Raw genomic sequence first — 21,605 nt, forward strand, 5'->3', positions numbered from 1 at the left:
GCTTTTCTTTCACACAAGCAAGCCCAATATCATTACTCCAAGTACCCTCATTGAAAGGATTTCTCAATATCCATTCTAGTGTTGCAAGTTTTCACTCGTCGTAAAGAAACAAGCATTGCAAAATTGGATATATGTTAGAGAGCAACTCTCTCTCTTTACATTTAATCATCTCAGCTTGTTCACATTTAAAAGCTCTTGTTTTCCTCCACATGGATCAAAACCTTACGACCATTTGGAAGGGTGAATTTCCATTGCAACACCTATAATTTCCTATATTTGTTATCTTTTGTAATGTGAAATTTGTGCCTTTCGACAATATCTATCAATGCGAATAACACCATCTTTCACTCAAGGGCAAGACATCATAGAGCTATCCAATTGTGCATTTTCAACCTTTGACCTCCCACAACTCGCTCGCTCCAACCAATTGAGGTATCTTCAATAACTTCAATTTAAGAAAAATTAATAACTATTGAATGCTACTTGCCAATTTAAAGCACCAAGAAAAGGGGTGCCACTCATCAATGACATTCCTATATTTGTTGGTTGAGTAATTTCAAATGGGAAAATTTTTTGTGAAAATTGTCATCATTGAAGGTGTCCAATCCTCTAGGCAATATATCAATATGTTCAATTACCATGTACTACAATACATTGTTGCACTATTCTAAATTCCCATGACAAACATCTCATTAGCTTTGGATATAACAATAGCTTTACTCATGCACCTTTATACCAAATTTCGATCACTATGGACCATCTACACTTATCAAAGCTTATTTCCCTTCTCTACTATAATTCATGTATAGCCTCTTCAAGACTTGCACAATCTTGGGCATTTTCTTCAAAATTAATTAGAAATGTTCCTTGGATGTTTTACTATGAGATGTCCCACACTAAGATGTCTATGCACATATGCAGAGTTTGGAACATCAAGGATACAAGTGTAGATGGTCATGTGAATTTGGAACATCAAGGATACAAGTGTAGATGGTCATGTGAATACTCCAACGCAAACTATGTCACATTGAGTTCTCATAAGGATGTCATGCAATGGTTTGAAACTTGAATCTAAAAAGCCCAATAACTACTTTCCTTACACATTGCTCTCGTATAGAAGCCTTACAAATACTCTGGTGAAGAAATAACTGCAATTTCAATTACTACAATCTTGCTAATATGCTTTTGAGTCCCAAAAAAGCTGTGACCAATCATGATTCCATCAATGTCACATGAAAGGGATAGATATTGAAGGCAATTGCAAATACCAATGATTTTGTACTGAAAAATATGTGAACAGACACTTTCCTTGTAAGTGAATTCAACATCTGGCGTATCCTTTGGTGTTCTACAGTAGTTCACTCATATGCCTTAGTTATAAGTGCACTAAAGCCTTAATGTGATCTGCAAGATTTTTTATAATAATGTCAGAATTTTTAATTGTTGGGTACAGGTATGACTCCAACCTTACTCGCCCTTAAATGGTAAAAGCATCACAAAGCTGCTCCATTGAAAGATTTGAACCTTGGACCTTCTGAAGTACACTCCAAGAAACTAAGGCATCCATTGAAGGACTTGAACCTTGGACCTTCTGAGGTACACTCCAAGAAACTAAGGCATCCATTGAGGGACTTGAACCTTGGACATTCTTAAGTACACTCCAAGAAACTAAGGCACATGTTATTAAAGCATACTGTTCACATAAAGGCACATCCTACACAACCAACACACCTAAACAACAGTGTGGTTCCTGCACATTACGAAGTCATGCATAGAAAGCCTTACAAAACGTGTGCCAATTGGAAAAGCCTCACCTACAGGATCATTCATTAGGTATATATATTACACGCCATCTAGGAATGCTTATAACCAGAATCTCTAATTTGTGTCCCCGAAATTCGAGTATCACACAACTCTGACAAGCCTTTCAAGCTCAGGTCATTCAACATTATGCACCGACCCCATTTTATTCTTGAAAAAGAGAAAAGAAAGCTAATTTTATTTTTTTTTTAAACCAGATGTGAGGAAATACACTTCAGAGCAGAGAGCTGCACAAAATGGACTGCACTCCTCTCCACTGACTTGACCGACTTGATGAGTGAATTTAATACATTGACACTACGGACTTGAGACAAGGAGTGAAACTAAATTATCGACTGTTGTAGATAATGTGTAGCTTAACAGATGTAGAGATGATGTGAGAAAAGAAATGTGTTCCCTGTATTTCCCTTCCAAGCTTAAGCAGCTTTTGAAAGCACTGCTAATACCTCCTCCACTGATTTTATGGAGTTCAATACAGAGGTATAAATGCTTTCCAGTTCACCATGAATACCTTCTGAAGCAAGCAGAAGAAATTTCCCTCCCACTAAGAAAACTCAGAAGATGGCAACTGCCGTAATCATACCAGAGAAAATTTTGGTAGAATTTGCAACTTCCAGATATGTTTCCAGCATCCTCGCAGTCAGCATAAACAATTATAATGCACGTATCTATACAAATGAAAAAAGTCAAATTTGGTGATGGAATAGGAGCCACCATAAAGCATGCAGTTGTGTACTTGCTATATAGTGTCCTCCATGGTGAAGTCTGATGTGCAAAGCCAAACATAGAAAACGTCAGCTCCAATAAAAGCCTACTCTGTTATGCCGGAAGAATTTCCCTCTGGAGATGACAAAGGCCATCCAGGTATTTGTTGAAACTGTACTAACAGTCTCCCAAAATTTTGTTTGAATGACCCCATCTGTTGTACTTGGTTTCTTCATGACTCCACCTGCATAATTTTCAACTGACCACATTAGCAAACCAGCCAAGGACTAAGTCTCTTTCTCCCATTCATCTTGACTGTCAGCGTAAAAGAGGTCAAGCATAGATTCCAGTTACACACATTGCAAATCACGTTTTAAAAAACCATGCACATTCAAATAGTCAAAACCAGACATACAAAAAGACAGATGCTTGAACATCAAAACCTAAGATCAAAAACAGTAACTCGTGTTAAAGCCACTTGTAGCACATTCAAACTCTAGACAGCGTTGACAAACATACAGCCTTAAAATTAGTGTCTCGTACATGAAAACGAGTCAATTTTTACAAGGGACTCTGTCATCCGGATAGAGAAACCCAATTAGATTACAACCTGGCGCCCAAAGCATAGATTCCAGTTACACACATTGCAAATCACGTTTTAAAAAACCATGCGCATTCAAATAGTCAAAACCAGACATGCAAAAAGACAGATGCTTGAACATCAAAACCTAAGATCAAAAACAGTAACTCGTGTTAAAGCCACTTGTAGCACATTCAAACTCTAGACAGCGTTGACAAACATACAGCCTTAAAATTAGTGTCTCATACATGAAAATGAGTCTATTTTTACAAGGGACTCTGTCATCCGGATAGAGAAACCCAATTAGATTACAACCTGGCGCCCAAAGTGGTAAGTGAGATGGGTAACAGTCAATGCTTATCTAACTGCCCCTTTTTTTGGGATTGTTTAATTTCAGCGGGGCGCTCACCACATCTTGCTCTTGCCATTGGAATTCGGAACCCTCCCATACCTAAGCCATGTGCCCAACTCCTAAGCTCCTATATATTGAGGCCTCTCCTCCATATGTCAGCTCTAGGCCAGTCCCATATACAATGTCTCTATGTCTCCTCTAGCTCGCCACATTTCACACATGCCACTTTGTGCCTACCATTATCCAAACCCTAGCCATGTGCCAACTGCTAACCATGGGAGCGGGATATTTTCCCGGCCCAGAGGTTGTCATCCATCCTTCTCTGAAGTTTCACAAAAAATGTTGGGAATAAAGGGCCATCATGCCTTTTATACGTGCACAGGTGTGAACACACCCTTAGCACATTGTACTTTCATATATATATCTATCTAAAACCTAAAGTGGGACACTCCTCATTGTACCAAAAACGTGCTCACACTCTACATTACTTGCTCTCGCTCTCTCTCACTGTCTCTCACTGCGCATACGACAGTCTGCCTCAATCTCCGTGCCTAATCGATTCCTACAAACTGGTATCAGAGCTGCGGTCAAGGCATTTGTACTTCTCGAAGTTCGAGCAGGTCAACAAGTCACGTCTCTGCCAGGCAACAATTCCAGGGTGCAAGCGCAGGACAAAAACATCATCTCTAGACAGACGACATGTCGTTTCCTGATCTGGCAAGCAGGTGTGAACCAGGAGACACCAGACAACTGTTGAGATATCGAGCTCCACTCGTGATACGCCAGGGTGACCGTTGTGTATTTATGTCACCGACTTGTCAGTTGCAGATGCGGTTGGTACACCGCCCCTGAATAATAGCTACATGATAGCTATCCTTATCTACTCTAGTTCGTGGCTCAGTTAGTATGCCACCTTAGTTAGTTGAGTTTGGTTTGAGACCCATATCTAGGGTTCTTCTATTTCTTTGTACTTGAGTTCTTTTGGCTTACACAACTAAGAAGAGGAAAACTGTTTTTTCAGCCTCCACCCTTGTGTGTCTTCCCCCATTGTGCAAGCAAGAAAGCTTCAAGCGAGACTCCTTCCTTCTCTCCCACAATCTTGAAATGGTATCAGAGCCTTGTTCGTGGTAAGGAGCTCAAGAAAGCAAGCCAAGCTCGCGGTGGTCTGGTAAGAGGAGCAGTGTTGCTTTCATTTTCTGTTTTGGGAGCAGATCTCTGCAAGTAGCACAGCCGGAAATTGCAGGAGTGCATTGTCTCAGGTTGAGACGCCCTTCGCGGTGAAGCAAGAGGGCAGTATATGTTGCGGGATTTCGGGGCCATTTCGGGGCCATTTTGATTTGAGGCCATTTCGGGACCTGTTTTGCAGACGGAAGTTTTCTGCACGCACTCAGGAAAATGCTCAGTTTTATGCTGTGCGACCACTGTTCTACAGGTCGGTGAAAAGTTACTGTAGAAATTGCATCGTATGCTTGTGCGCAGAGACATTGGGAGTTTCAGAATCATCCTTGGTTCCTATTTATGCAAAATCGTCACTAGGAAGTGACTGTGTGGTCAAATATCACTTTCGTCAGTTTTGCAGATTTGCCCTTGTGAGGGTGAAGCTGTGTTTTTTTGCAGTGACAGAATTTCTTGCAGTATTCTGTAATGGCGTCTGATTCTCTTTCACAGATTGTCACTGAAAAGCTTGACAAGAACAACTTCCAAGCATGGAAGTTTAGAATGACGAATTTCCTTATGGGAAAAGGATATTGGGAATTTGTTGCAGGAAATGAAGAAGAACCAGTTCTTCCTGATGTTCCCAATCAACAACAAATGCAGGCATTTAAAACATGGCATGAGAGAGCCAGGAAAGTTATGTACTGGCTGTCTATCAGCATTTCAAACTCTATGATTGTGCATATTCAGGATGCAAGTACGCCAAAGGAGGCATGGGATACTTTGTCAAAAATGTATAGCACAAATACGCAAGCCAGGAAAATGCAGCTCAAGCAAGAGTTGCACAATGTGCAAAGAGAAAATATGAGCATCAACGACTACCACATGAAGGTGAAGAAGATTGCAGATGCACTTGCTTCCATTGGGTCGCCAGTGGAAGATGATGATTTAGTTTCCGTGACCTTGAATGGTCTAGGAAAGGATTATGCACAGTTTCGGACATCCATTTCAGTTCGTGAAAGATTTCCTGATTTTGAGGAGTTGATTGCTCTTCTAATTTCTGAGGAGCAGAGAAATGGTGGTGCATCTTCTTCAGGAGGAACTTCAAAAGAAGCTGTCTTCTACTCAAATGCTGGAAGAGGTAGAGGCAGAGGTAGAGGAGGCCGATTTGGAGGCCGTGGTAGAAATCAGAATATGCAGCAAACTCAAGAAAACCAGTCCTATGGAGGAGGACGTGGTAACTCTAGAGGCAGGGGGAGCCAAAGAGGTCGTGGTGGATGGCAAAGAGGTCAAAATGCAAACAGTAATGTTGAATGCTACTACTGTGGTAAAATGGGTCATATGGCTAAAGACTGCTATAAAAAGCAGAATGACATCATGAATGGAAAACTGCAACAAGGGAATTATGCATCTTCTAGTAGACAGGGTGATGACAGAAATGAGCATTTATTCATGGTGCAGCACATGAACAATTCTGTGACAAGTGCAGAAGAAAGCAATGATATATGGTATGTTGACTCAGGTGCATCAAACCACATGACAGGTCATGCAGAATGGATGGAGGATGCAAGGAAAATGGAAAAACCAGGATTTGTGGAGAGTGGTGATGATACTGCACATCCTATTGTGCAGATTGGAAAAATTCCCTTGTCTATGCAGGATGGGAAAAAGAAATACCTGTCCGATGTATTTCATGTCCCGAATATCACCAAGAATCTGGTTTCTGTTGGTCAAATGGTTGAACAGGGCTTGCAGGTCAGATTTAATCCTCATGGATGCTTTTGTCACTTTTATTGATGACTATAGCAGAAAAGTTTGGGTGTATTTTATGAAAAAGAAAAGTGAAGTTTTTGGGCATTTCAAAACTCTTAAAGCTATGGCCGAAAAAGAAACAGGTCTGCAAATAAAATGCCTAAGGTCAGATGGAGGGGGAGAGTACCTCTCAAATGAGTTTGCAAAGTTCTTGCAGGAGCATGGCATAAAGCAGCAATATTCATGCAGTTATACCCCACAACAAAATGGAATTGCAGAAAGGAAAAACAGGCATATTGGAGAGGTATCTCGTGCCATGCTCAATGAAAAAGACTTGCCAGATTTTTATTGGGCTGAAGCAGTTGCTACAGCAGTCTACATAATGAACAGGACTCCCACTGCAGCAATACATGGAATGACTCCAGAGGAGAGGTATACTGGTAGAAAACCAGATATTTCTCATTTGAAAATTTTTTGTTGCATTGCCTATGTACATGTGCCAGATGAGCTGAGATCCAAGTTGGATCCAAAAGCTGAGAAGTGCATCTTTATTGGTTACTCTCTGCAGCAAAAAGGGTATAGATGCTATAACCCTTCTACTCGTAAATTTACAGTGAGCAGAGATGTTGTTTTTGATGAGATGAGTAGCTGGTATAAACCAGTAAATGTGATTGATGATGAAGATGCACAAAATGGTAATGCTACACAGAATTCACAGCAGCAGTCACAAAATATTAGTGGACCTGGAGCGTCCTCTAGCAGTGGTTCACATTCTTCGCCATGGACAGGCAGATTGAGATCAGGAGAATCTTCTCAAAGCAATGCAGATAGTGGTATGCAGGTATCACGAAAAGGAAAAGAGAAGGTTGATCAGTCCATGTTTGATGTGAATGCAGGTCACTCTTATGTGGATGGTGAATCCAGTGGCTCAGAACAGAGCATTGATGATGAGTTGGGTATTCCTTCTATTGTTACACCTGGAGTAAGGAAGACCAGGGATGTTTTGAGAGCACCTGGGAGTGAACCTACTTTGCGCAGGTCTACGAGAGCTAGGTATCCTGTGGATAGGCTGAAATATGATGGATTTACAGCCATTCACTATGCATATATGGTCAAAGTGATACAGGAACCAGAACCCACATCTTTTGAGCAAGCCATGGGAAAAGAAAAATGGGAGAAAGCCATGGATGAAGAAATGGATGCCTTGGAAGAAAATGCTACATGGGAGTTAGTACCTTTGCCTAAAGGTAAGAATGCAATTGACTGTAAGTGGGTTTATAAGGTGAAGCACAATGCAGATGCTTCTGTGAACAGATACAAGGCAAGATTAGTAGTCAAGGGGTATGCACAAACATATGGCATTGACTATGAAGAAACATTCAGTCCAGTTGCAAGGATGGCAACTGTAAGAGCAGTCATTGCTATGGCTGCATCAAAGGGATGGTCTTTACATCAGATGGATATAAAGAATGCCTTCTTGCATGGTGATTTGCAAGAAGAGGTCTATATGGAGCAGCCACCAGGTTATGTGCATGCTGTTCATCCTGAGTTTGTTTGCAGGTTGAAGAAAGCCTTGTATGGCTTGAAGCAAGCACCTAGAGCATGGTCTGACAAGAAAGGACAGTATCTTGTCATTATTGACTTTCAGATTTCCAAGGCAGATTTCTCACTTTATGTGAGAAAAACAGAGAAAGGTATTATGCTACTTGTCATTTATGTTGATGATTTGATTATGACAGGTGACAGTGTTGAAGATATCCTTCATGTGAAAATGCTATTGAAGCAGAAGTTTGAGATGAAGGATTTGGGAGAGCTGCGTTATTTCTTGGGCATTGAGGTGATTAGATCACCAAGTGAGATACAGCTCTTGCAGAGGCAGTATCGATTGGACATGCTGTCCAAATATGGGATGACAGGCTGTAAGCCTATTTCAGTTCCTTTGGAGCAAAATGTGAAGCTGAGCACAGATGCAGGTGAGCTTCTGGAAGACCCTACTATGTACAGACGCATAGTAGGAAGTTTGATTTATATGACTATTACCAGGCCAGATTTGAGCTATGCTGTTGGATTGGTAAGTCAGTTTATGCAGGCTCCAAGGAAACCACATTTGGATGCGGCTAGACGCATACTCAGGTATGTGAAGTCCACATTGCAGTATGGACTATTTTATGAGACTGGGATTCAGATACAGTTGCATGGATACACTGATGCTGATTGGGCTGGTAGTATTTCTGATAGACGATCTACCAGTGGATATGTATTCTCTTTTGGGAGTGCTGCAGTCACTTGGAGCAACAAGAAACAGCCTACAGTTGCCTTGTCGAGCACAGAGGCTGAGTACAGGGGTGCAGCAATGGCTGCATGTGAGGTAGCTTGGTTGCATAAGCTACTTTATGATATGCATCAGTCTACAGATGGGCCAGTTGTCATTTATTGTGACAACATGAGTAGTATACACTTGGCAAATAACCCAGTCTATCATGCTAGAACAAAGCACATTGAGGTGCATTATCACTATGTGCGAGAGAGGGTTTTACTAGGTCTTATTGATCTAGTTTATGTCAGCACAGAGGATCAGGTAGCTGACATATTCACGAAGGCATTGGGCACAGAGAAGTTGCGCAAGTTCAGAGACCTGCTTGGTGTGCAGGAATTGGGATTGAGCTCGAGGGGGAGTGTTGAGATATCGAGCTCCACTCGTGATACGCCAGGGTGACCGTTGTGTATTTATGTCACCGACTTGTCAGTTGCAGATGCAGTTGGTACACCGCCCCTGAATAATAGCTACATGATAGCTATCCTTATCTACTCTAGTTCGTGGCTCAGTTAGTATGCCACCTTAGTTAGTTGAGTTTAGTTTGAGACCTATATCTAGGGTTCTTCTATTTCTTTGTACTTGAGTTCTTTTGGCTTACACAACTAAGAAGAGGAAAACTGTTTTTTCAGCCTCCACCCTTGTGTGTCTTCCCCCATTGTGCAAGCAAGAAAGCTTCAAGCGAGACTCCTTCCTTCTCTCCCACAATCTTGACAACAACAGCTTTCAGGCTCGTGGCAGGTCAGCGACTGAGTAGCGGCAGCTTCCGACTGCAGGCGACAGCTCCCGAGGCGACTGGCAGGCGACAGCTCCCGTGGCATTAGGGAGCACTTTTCTTTTCTGCAACGCGTCTGCAAGGCGACAGATCACGACGACTGCGGCTGGTCAACAGGAGCAGATTCGTCATTTCCTTTGCAAATTTATTTTTACTTTTTTCAAAGGTTTCCTGCAAACAAGCCTTTGCCCACTGACGGGCGTTCGTGCATGTAGGCACGGGTATAATTTTGGGCAGGTTTAGGCCCAGAAATTTGGGGCTTTTCCCAAATTTGGGAAATTTCATGCAAGACAAGCAAATCTGTTTCGGAAATTGCAGGAATTTGTGACATTCTATCCCTAAGATTTGGGGCTTTTCATGTACATGCACAAATTGGGCTGAAATTTACCCAATTTCTCAACATTGAGGCACATTGGACCCCGTGCAATTTGGGGCTTTTGCAATTTGGGCAAAATTTGTGCAACATTTGGTCATTTTTATATACATGCAGATTGAATTCCACACAATCTGGACATCAACACTTGGTAAAATTTGGGGGTTTTGCTGAAATTGCTTTATTTTGGCAAAATTGGACAGTCCTATGCATGACACAGGAAATGCAGTGTGTGTTTGATACTTTGAGCACAAAATTTTGGCGCTTTTGACCATTCATGTCAAATTTTATGCCCGTGGGTACATGTACAACAAAAATTGCAGCTGAAATTTTGGGATTTCTCATGGAATGTGATGCACATGCCCTTGGAACAGCTGTAATCAGTTGGATAATGCTGTAGCACTTGGCTTGGTGCTTCTGGAAACTTAATTACAGATCTGAAATCTGTACTTCTGTGTGGTCATTTATTGCTGATTGGTACTTGTGTGTACCTTGGTCACTTGGGTTACAGTTTTGGGCCTGCATTTGCTGGTTTTTTTGTCACATTTGGGCTGAAAATCATGGCTGGCAGCAATGACAGCACTAATCTGATGCACATAAAGAAGCTTGAAGGCGCACATAATTTTGCAGTTTGGCAAAAGCAGTGCTACAATATCCTGTTACAAAAGAAGTAGGCTAAGCCGATCAAAACCAAAGGGGCAAAGCCCACGGACATGGATCAAGATAATTGGGATGAGTTAAATGAGCTTGCATGCTCAACCATAGAGCTATCGATTTCTGATACCTTGCTCTTCAACATTGAAGTTTTGGATTTTGCATATACTATATGGACTAGACTGGAAGAACTGTATCCACAGAAGAGTATTGCAAGGAAAGTGTATTGGCTGAAAAAGCTTATGGATTTATGTATGAAAGAAGGTACAGCAATGTTTACTCACTTGAGCGAGTTTAACTCCATTTTCAGCCAGCTGGTTGCCTTGAAGTTCGTGATTGATGAGGAATTTAATGCTACTTTCTTGCTTTGCACTCTACCAGAGAGTTGGAATACATTTAGGACTGCTATGAGCAATTCTAATGTGATCCTTCTGTATGCTGATGTAGAGAGTGCTCTACTTATGGAAGAGATGAATCGGCAGAACAATACATCCAGCAAGTCTTCCAATGCTTTGCATACTAGGGGCAGATCACAGCAAAAGGGCAAATATGATGGCAAGGGATGCAATAAATCGCGTGGCAAAGATATTGAATGCCATCATTGCGACAAGGGTCACTTTAAACGTGACTGCTACAAATGGAAGAAAGAGAAAGGAAAAAGCAAGAAGTCAGATGATAGCAAGGAAGAGAAGAAGGACAGTCAACCTAAGAAGAGCAGTGTAAAAATTGAAGAGGTGAATGTAGTCCCTAATGACAGTGACAGTGGGAGCAATGTACTCTTTGTCTCTTAACACTTTGGTGCACGTGTTACTTGCAGATACAGATGATGACATGCACACCTAGATTCTCGATTCAAGTGCTTCCTTTCATGTCACCCCTCATCATGAGTGGTTTTCTGCCTATACAGGGGGTCGACATGGTTTTGTCCATCTTGGGGACAACTATGCATGTGAGATTGCAGGTATTGGCAGTGTGCAGTTACAGTTTCAGCATGGCTCTGTCTTTACACTTCAACATGTACGGCATGTACCTCAGCTCAAGAAGAGCTTGATTAGCACAGGGCAGCTAGATGATGATGGTTTTCATACCACCTTTGGTGATGGAAAATGGAAGATCTGTAAGGGATCTAGGGTTATTGCCAAAGGTTGAAAAAGTGATACCTTGTATCCGCTTCATGAAGTTGAAAAAGTGATACCTTGTATCCGCTTCATGTATCTAGTGTGCGTGACCATGTTGTTGCCGTGACCGAGCAGCCAAGCGTTTCTTTGTTGCATGGCCGGTTAGGACACATGAGTCAAACAAGAACGAAAGTACTTTCTTGTTTGGGTTACTTGCCTTGTCTTCGTTATGCTGATTTTGAGCATTGTGATCATTGCATTTATGGCAAACATGCACAGACGTCACATAAAAAGTCTCTTTGAAATCTTCTTCTCTAGAGTTAGTACATTCGGATGTATTTCAAATGCCAGGATTATCTTTAGGGGAAAGAAATATTTTGTCACCTTTGTCGATGATGCTACACGGAAAGTATGGGTTTACCCTATTCGTAGCAAGGATGAAGTGCTTGACAAGTTTGAAAAATTCTTGGCATTGGCTGAAAATCAAACAGATAAGACACTTAAGTGTTTTCGCTCTAACAATGGTGGGGAATATGTATCCAAGGCCTTTCACGCATTTTGTGACAGCAAAGGGATAAAGAGAAAGCTCACTGCTCCTCATAATCCGCCCCAAAATGGAGTTGCAGAGCATATGAATCGCACCATACAAGATAAGGTCCGTACGATACTGTCTCATGCTACATTACCCCATGGTTATTGGGCTGAGGCTGTTACGATAGCCGTTCACTTGATTAATCGGTCACCAAACAGGTCTTTTGAAGGGGCAGTTCCCCAAGAAGCGTGGTCGGGCAAGCCATCTTCATATGCACATCTGAAAGTGTTTGGCTGCAAGGCTTTTGTGCACATTCGTAAAGAAAAACGTAGCAAACTTAAGCCAAGGTCTTGTAAATGCATTTTCCTAGGATATGGTGACAAGGGTGAAATGGGGTATAAATTGTGGGATTCCGAGAAAAGGAAAGTAGTACGCAGCAATGACGTTATCTTCCGGGAAGATCGCATGCACAAACAGCCCAAAGAGACTGAGGAGGTCCGTAGGATTGTATTCCGAGAAGAAATACCTTTTGGACAGCAAAATGTTCCCGTTGTACGGCAGACAAACTTCATTTTGACCCAAAAATATAGTTTTTCTCAAAATTTGGTGGTTTTGTAATTTAAAAATGCAACAAATTGCATTCTGGACTAGAAAATGTGGAGACAAACTTCCCAAAGTGCATTTAGCACGCATCTTGTAAGGTTAGAAGGCACAAACAAATGATTTTGTTTTGTGTTGTGCGTGCAAGGTTTGAAGTGCCAACCTGTGGGTCAAAGGCCTATGGTCCTATCACTAAACCACAAGGCTAATGTTGTTGTGCCATATTTAGTTAAATATTTTGAGCTTGCATTTTTTATATTTTTTAAGAAAACAACCCTTAATTCTTCTCAAAACCTCCTTTGCCCCTCATCATGGCATGAACGAAATGAAGCTGGAAATGATCAACCAGCTATTGCCCATGAAAATGAGCCATTACATGTGCACGAACAGCCAGGACAGCAAGCAGTTAATACTGATTTGCAAGCTGAAATGCCAGGACAGCATGCTGAAAATGGAAATTTGCAGGAACAGCCAACAAACAATGACCATTGGGTTAGAAGATCGTCTAGGGCTACTAGACAACCTGACAGGTTTGTTCCTCGTGCAATTAATGTGGCTGATTATGTCATGTGGACAGACTGTGGTGAACCGTCTTGCTTCAAGGAAGCAATGGAGAGACAGGACAGCAAGAAATGGTATAAAGCCATGATGTCAGACATAGAATCTCTTGGAAAAAATGGCACTTGGGACTTGGTGTAGTTGCCAAGGGGAAAAAAACCCTTCCATGCAAATGGGTTTACAAGATGAAGGTCACTTCTGGTACTTCACCCAAGTACAAAGCAAGATTGGTTGCAAAGGGGTACAAGCAGGAACATGAAATTGACTTTGATGAGATTTTCTCTCCTGTAGTCAAGATGACTACATTGAGAACCATTTTGGGCTTGGTTGCAGTTGAGGATATGGAGCTCATACAGATAGATATAAAGACTACGTTTTTACATGGTGATCTGCATGAAGATATATATACGCAGCAGCCTGAAGGGTTTCTTGAACAGGGGAAGGAAAAAATGATATGTAAACTCAAAAGGAGTTTGTATGGGTCAAAACAAGCACCAAGAGAATGGTATCATAAATTTGATACATTCATGCAGTCCCAAGGCTTTCATAGAAGTCAAGTGGATCACTGCTTATACACCAAGAAGGCACCAGATGGCAACCTGATTATCTTGGTTTTGTATGTTGATGACATGCTGATTGCGGACAGGGATACTCATGCCTTGGACTCACTGAAGCAAAGTCTTCATGGCAGCTTTGACATGAAGGATCTTGGTGATGCAAATCACATTTTTGGCATGCGAATACTCAGAGAAAGATCGAAAGGCTTACTCTATCTATCTCAGTAAGAGTATATCTCCAAAGTTTTACAGCGTTTCAATATAAAGGGGGGAAAAACAATTGGGGTTCCATTGCCTCCATATGTGAAACTTAGTGTAGAGAACAGCCCTACATCTGATGATGAGAAGGCTGAAATGGCCAAGATACCATATGCTTCAGCTGTTGGCAGTTTGATGTATGCCATTGTTGCTACACGTCATGACATTGCCTTTGCAGTGGGAGTGGTTAGCAGATACATGACAACCCCTGGCAAGAAGCATTGGGATGTAGTGAAAGGTATTATGAGATACCTCAAAGGCACAAAGGAGTTGTGCATCTACTTTGGAAATAAAAAAGCATTTGTTGTTGGCTTTACGTATGTAGACTATGCTGGTCATGCAGACTGTAGGAAGTCCACTTCTGGGTATGTGTTTACTTTCACAAGAGGAGCAATCTCTTGGATCTCCAGGCTACAAAAGTGTGTTGCATTGTCTACTACAGAGGCAAAGTATGTGGCTACCACTGAGGCATGCAAGGAGGCTTTATGCCTTTCACGTCTGGTGGGAGAGCTTGGCATCACAGAGTTACCTGTTCTCCATTGTGATAGTCAGAGTGCTATCATGCTAGCACAGAATCTTGTTTTTCATGCAAAGACAAAGCACATACATGTGAAGTACCACTTCATTAGAGATATACTTGACAGCAAGAGCATTGAGCTTGTCAAAGTGCATAGAGATCATAATCTTGCAGACCTTCTGACAAAGGGTCTTCCAACAAAGCGGTTTGCTCATTGCTAACAGAGGATGGAAGTTGGATAGATAAATTTATTTCAGCTTTGTGCATACCTAGACTTAGTTGATTCTTTTCTTCTCTCAAGGCACATTGCCTTTAGGTCGGAGGTTGTTGGGAATAAAAGGTCATCGTGCCTTTTATACGTGCACGGGTATGAACACACCCTTAGCACATTGTACTTTCATATATATATATATCTAAAACCTAAAGTGGGACACTCATCATTGTACCAAAAACGTGCTGACACTCTACATTGCTTGCTCTCACTCTCTCTCTCTGTCTCTCACTGCGCATACGACAGTCTACCTCAATCTCCGTGCCTAATCAATTCGTACAAAAAATGATCCAATGTCCTATCTATGCCAATGAGGAGCGTCTACTGGCTATGCACTAATACTTCATCTAAATCCTCCTCCCTAGCCTAGCAGTGTTACACGCCAAAGAAGGCCATATCACACATGGCCTGTCAAGGAATAGGTTCCTCCAAACACACACTCCTAGATCCCACTGTAACCTCTAAAAGGGGACTTGTAATAAGCCAAGTGTCTCCATCCATCTATCAAGCAAGCGGCTAGTTTCAAGTGGCCAAGACTATGATCCTTACGACCTCTCTTTGAAGGCGATTGTGGTCCACCATGGAAGTGAAAGTCTTATCCTTGCTAGTTGCAATGACTACAACCAGAATGTCTCCTCTAGAAAAGAGAACAATCCCAATTTGAGAAATGGTTGTATTTGTCCTCCACTCAAAAGGGACCCCTTTTGTCATGGCCTCTATTACGATTCATAACTCTAGCATCTTTGAGGCCCTATAGCCTTTGCCTCTAGATCTCTTGTGGAACTCATGACAACTAAGGAGGATGAGGAGCTCCACTATAAAAAGACAATCTAGCATAAAATGCCACAAATAGATCCCAACAATAATGCCTAAAATAATGAAAATGTGTCCAATCCTAAAATGCATGCACAAACTCACACGTGAGCTAACAACCCCGCTAACACCCTCTCTTAGATCATAGGTGAGCTAATATAACGATAATGACTCATCACAATCCATACAATATAGAACCACCAAAGTAGAACCATGAATACCCTAGTAGTGGGCCATCAAGCCACCACCAACCTCATGTGAGCAAAAGACTAGGAGTCAAGCCTGCTCTTTGTCAAATAGCAATCCATCATGAACCTGGATGTCAATCCCAACTCCAAGGTTTCAACCTGTTAGACTTCTGTCGATGCGTCAGGGACGTCTCTCTCTGGAAACCTGTGCACCTATATACCTGTATAGATGAGGCTCGACTGCTGCATCTCACCACCCTTTCACACTCCTCTGGCACTGGAGAGTCATGAGGGATGATTGCATTACCTAGATAAGAAAGCAACAGAGGAAGGGGCCACCAACACCTTCCCTCGATCTAAAGAAGCGGATCCCTTCCATGCCTTGGACTACTTAGCCAAACGATTGGAGTCCGAGCCTAGGGAAGAGGATGACTCATCCGAGGAGTCTGCATCCTGCTGCTTCTTCTTTTCCTTCTTCCTCCTCAAAGCTACTAACTCTTTACAGTCCTTTCGAAAGTGTCCCTTCTTATCACAGTGATAACACTAGGCCTTTGACTTCTTTTTCTTGTCACCCCTCTCTAAAGCTATAAAAGCCTCACTGGAACCTCCATAATGAGACAGAAGCCTCCCCTGTAAACACAATGATGCCTCATGCTCAAGTAGCATCGAGGACATATGTGTGAAGCTTACAGGGATAGATGATGTCTGCACCCTCAAAGCATTTGCCACTCCATCAAACTCCGAGGGAAGCTTGTAGAGTACCGTTCCCACAAGATGTGCCTCGGGAAGGGCAAATTGCATGCGTCAAAGTTGGTCCTATACCTATGTAACACAAAGCAAAAATGATTGAATGGTGTCCTTAGACTCAAACTTCATATGTTGAAGCTATCCATAAAGGGTCACTACACGCATGGTGGAAGGTGTCTCGCACAACATTTGAAGCCTCAACCATACTTTAGGAGATGTCCTGCATGAGGTAACAGCAAGTAGAACTTTAGAAATACGTCGAAGAATAGCAGAATAGGCATGTGCATCATCCGAATCCCATGAAAGCACAACTTCCTCATGGTTGTCCTCGTCAAAATCTTCGAGAAGTGGAAAAGCATACTAAGGACGGGAAATAGCTCCACAAACAATGTACCACATCAACTTCTGCACAAACCAGGCATTCATCACACCACTCCATGTAAGATAGTCAAGTACATGTAACTTATCATCTGTACAAGTGTACAGAGGAGCCATATGGAGAGGATAAAAAGAGAAAATAGAAGGTAGACAGAGAGAGAAGACACACAACCAAACAACAAAGACTGCACAAAAATAGAGTTCACACACAGTATTCACACGCTGATCACAAAAACACAATGTTGTAACACTGAAATCTGCAAGAAAACAATTAAAAGATGTTGCCCAGCAATGGAGAAGCATCAACTGCTGAAAACATAGAAAATTTGGGTTGAAAACAGCAAGCGACAACAATATAGGAGCCGCCTACTACAGCAACGAGATCACACCCTGAAAATGTAGGTCATGTGGGGGCTGATGTCAGTTGACACTGCATTAAATGCAGCAAACACAGAAGCCAGGTAGCAAACAGGTCGTCTCCTGCATAGCAAAGAAGGTCAAGCCTTGAAATCGGCAGAAAAACCAACAAGAATCTAGGTCTTGTGATTTGATACCATGTCAGAAGTAGTGCACGAATGGAAACATAGACAAGTGCTGACACAAGATAGAAGAGAAAGAAAACAGAAAATAGAAGAACACTACAAAAGAAGAAAACTCAAAGATGTGCTCGAGAAACAAAATCCATATACCAAACACAAGAAAGTAGCATACAACAGTGAGTCACTAGCTCCATGGGCATTGGCACCGACTCCTGTCTCCAAAAGGAAGTGTTGAATAACGATGACAACGACTGAGGACATCCTTCTCTCTCCTCACCACTGCTGCTCACACCCCTATCAGAGGACATTGCAATTTGTGGCCACCTTCTTCCTTCCACTCTTGTCCTTCAAGCACCTTGTTCCCTTTCTACTTCAAGCTACATTTGGAGGCTCCATCCTTGTTGGCGTCATCATCTCCATCCCTGGCATCAGCTTCCTCCCCTTTAGGCACCTTCCCACATTTGTGTTTGGCAGCTTGGAGGCTCCTCACACCTAGGCATCCATCTTCTCCAACTTGGCATCATGTTTCTTCATCTCAGCGTCAATCTTCTCCAATTGGCGTCACCATACACCTTGTGTTTTGCACACGAGACTTCTATAGTTTGAGTTTGCCATCATCAAGCACTACCTCCACATTTGGCGACCTTCCCCCTCACAAGCATCAACATCCAAGCTCCTACAGTTTGCGTTTGCAGCCTTCTGGACCCTAGGATTTGTGTTTGTTGCCCAGGCCATCCTCTTGGCGCCCGAGGACTGCGCTTCGCTCCCTCCATGGCTGGTGATCATCTGTCCTTCAACTTCTAGTGATTGCTTCGATAGCCCACTGCTCGGAGGACTGCGTTTCATTCCCTTCACTGTGCAGATTCCCCACAAGTATTGCCGCCTGAGTCAGACAAGACAGTACAATAATCTTCTAAGCTTCGGCTTTGCTATATCAGCTTTTCTTCTCATATCATGATTTAGTGCTTCATCACCGTGTTCTTTTGTGTTTCTTAATTTCTCTTCTGTCTCAGTGTTCGCTATACACACTTTGTGTTTCTCCCCGCAAACCATACTATCTCTTTGCACCGTTCTATATATTGACATATCCAATATGACAGTAGCTGATGAGACTTTAAGGATGCTAAGGGGGATTCAGAGAAAAAGAGAACAAGGAATTCAAACCTTGATAAGGCATCACCAGCTACTAAAAAGTGGAGGAATTAACAATTCAAACCTTGGAAAAATGATGATAAATGCAAATAACTGCTTGCTGCAAACAATTTGCTTTGTATGTGAACATGAAGGGCATATAACAAGGGATTGTCGTAAAATGCTGTGACCTGAAAATTTTGAGAATAGGGCTGAACCTAAGAATGTCTAGACCTGCTGCTGGTTGGGTCCCATATGTAGGTGAGCAGCCAAATAATGATGGCAATGAATCGAGCGTGGGTCAAAGTCAAAGATCTGATTGCATTGATATTCTTTGATCCTAGAGCCCACGTGTCGTGGTCATGCAAAACTTGTGACACCAATCATCAGAAAGCTCCATTTGCATATCTGTAGTTATGTAGACAGCAAAGAATTCTTTATTGCTCCTTCAATGGATGTTCTACTTGGAATGCCATGGTATCATAGGGTTCAAAATGAGGTGACTCTAAACATAAGAGGAAACCCCATGTTTTGAATGTAAAATTGGAAGTGGATTCTATTCCTATTTTTATCAGCTCAGCCATATCAAAATTAATGAAAATCACCATTCTATGTACCTAGTTTTTGCAAGAGAGGATGAATAATGAATCAAACTTCAGTTAGTGATATGTTGCTGAAATTGCTTGAAAACGTCATGCATTACAAAAAAAGACAGTGCCATTTAGATGGACCAAGATGCAAATTTCAGCATTTGAAAAGCTGAAAGAAAATTTAACTTTATATCTAGTAATAGTGTTACCGATTCTCAAAAAGTATTTTTGTAGTTTAGTGTAATGCATGTGCCAGCACTGCTCATTCAGCCTCAACAAAGCAAGGAGTCCAAAGTGTTACCTAATACCCAAGGGGGAAGTAGCACCTCCACTCCCCTAGAGTGGACTAGCTTGGATATTTAGTGGTCTTGAATGTACTTTGGTATCATATAGGGTACTGTATGCTGACAATATTTCTCGTTGGAGGATTACGAGTTCAATGTGCTATTTAAAAAGGATTGGAATGTAGATGCCTATAATTTGTACCATGGCTCTGAGACTATATATTTGCATGAATGCATCTTTGGATTGAGGCATTGTACATCCTAGGTTTTGCCATTACTTTGTCTTTGAATGGTGAAAACATATTTGGGTCCTCAACATATTAGTTTATTGCCTTTGGTTCTGATAGTAGTTGTGATCCATGTATGTATTGTAACTTGGATTAAGTGACTGGAAATTTCACCATGCTAGGGGTATACAGATGGTTAACCAATAGTTGCCAATGTTGTTTGATTGTGATGTCACACATGTTTCCAAGGAAGACTAATGCCTCTGCTGCAGTGCTATCAAGGGCGATTGCAAGATTCTAGGGGAAGCTTGTCAAGGGATCATGAATTTTTCACCTTGTTCCTCAATGGAAAACTAAGTTGTGCTCGTGTAATTAAGTTAAGATGTGAGCCACAGTGACAGGCAAGATTAATTTGAGCAGTGGGGTGTAAAGAAACGGTATGGGAACGCACAAACACACAAGCTTACAACAACAAGGAGAACACGATCTGTAGCATGCTGAATGCTAATCAATGGGTAATGTATATGAAAACAATACAAACAGTGGAGCCTCAACTGTTATGTCTCTAGGACCAGGGCAGAGGTGGCTGAAGGTGCGGGTGCCGGAATGTATCATACTTGAACGGTTCCTGAATAGGCAGCAACGGTCTGAAATCTGATGACGACTGGGAAAGGCGACAATCTACAGATGACTAGCAATCTGAAAATGCACATATGGCTGGTGTGATGCCTCCAAAAGGTGGCAGCAATCAGCGTGACTGCTGGAGTGTCTATCTGGAGCTGAAAAAACAGAGTGCAGCTGCGTTGGAGACCTGCTGGCTGCAAAACACAACTGTCTGACTAATGGTGACTGCTCAAAAGGTGATAACGACTGCTGTGTGGCCTGAATCAGCTCAAAACGCAGTCTGATCTGTAGGCAATAGTTGGTGGATGGTCCTCGACTGGGGGCAGCAGGTCGTGTGATGAAAATGCAGGCTGGAAGAGTGGCTGGACAGGTCAGTCACCATAGGTGTCTGCTTCCCTAGAAAAATCACACCTAAAATGTTGGAAATGATGACTGCAATGCAGGGAAGACAACAAACAACAAACGCAAGAGAAGGCACATAGCCAGAGCTCCCAATGTTCCCATCAGACTCTAAAAAGGGCTCACAAACAGGAGATGACAGCAAAAATGCAGTAGATATTAGCACACTCTGAAATGAGCACCTTGTTGATCAAACAAGCAATAGTCATATTTTCACCTGTCCAAACCGTACCGATGCTGGACAGACTCTACATATCCGACCATATTTGGAAAGACGGATCAAACAGGATGGTTCCATCTGCAGACAGGATGCAACTATGCTCACTCCTATCTACACAGGTAGTCAAAGCACTATGGAAGTTGCATAGAACCCAGTGTTTCATGCTCACAGAATGCAATTGAAGTACACTATCATGTCAAGGAAAGGCTCTACAATGAAGAAATTGACCAGTTTATGTCCCTGCATAGCAAAACATGGTGAATGTGTCTACGTTGTACAAAGTCTCCTTCAAGAGAAAAGTTTGAAGTCTTCCATAAGACTTTCAGCTTACTACTGTTTGGGGATTGATCTGCCATAACCTGTCTACATTTACATCATTGACTCCAAGGGGGTTTGATGCTCTCATCGTATACCTCTTCGCCATTCCAGTGTGAATGGTCTCTGACACATGGGCACTTTTTACCTTTGTACTGAGGGCTTTTTCCCCATGTGACTACCCTCTTGGGCAGGAGAACTTTAGTACCTTAGAGATATAGTGTACTTTCACTTCCACTCACACTATTCAAGTGAGAA

The 21,605-nt window shown here is 42.1% G+C and overlaps 1 protein-coding gene across 2 annotated transcripts in view; it reads right to left on the reverse strand.

The window, feature by feature from the left end:
- Window positions 1-2,000: 2,000 nt before the first annotated feature.
- Window positions 2,001-21,605, reverse strand: part of LOC148033440 (uncharacterized) — an 85,494-nt gene continuing 65,889 nt past the window's right edge. Inside the window, exons 9-10 of one of the 2 annotated variants that reach the window (XR_015691311.1) lie at window positions 2,637-2,770; window positions 2,001-2,489 (exon numbers count right to left, since the gene is read on the reverse strand). Coding sequence is in view for 1 of the 2 variants with exons in the window: in XM_087681366.1 (XP_087537492.1) it covers window positions 2,759-2,770 (12 nt within the window). In the remaining variant the exon portion in view is untranslated. Of the gene's footprint in view, window positions 2,771-21,605 lie in introns of both variants that reach the window. The other variant, XM_087681366.1, reaches the window with a different exon arrangement.

The sequence above is a fragment of the Lygodium microphyllum genome, chromosome 7, assembly GCF_053477565.2.
Source record: "Lygodium microphyllum isolate KBCC chromosome 7, Lygodium_microphyllum_v1.1.10, whole genome shotgun sequence".
Lineage (NCBI taxonomy): Eukaryota > Viridiplantae > Streptophyta > Polypodiopsida > Schizaeales > Lygodiaceae > Lygodium > Lygodium microphyllum.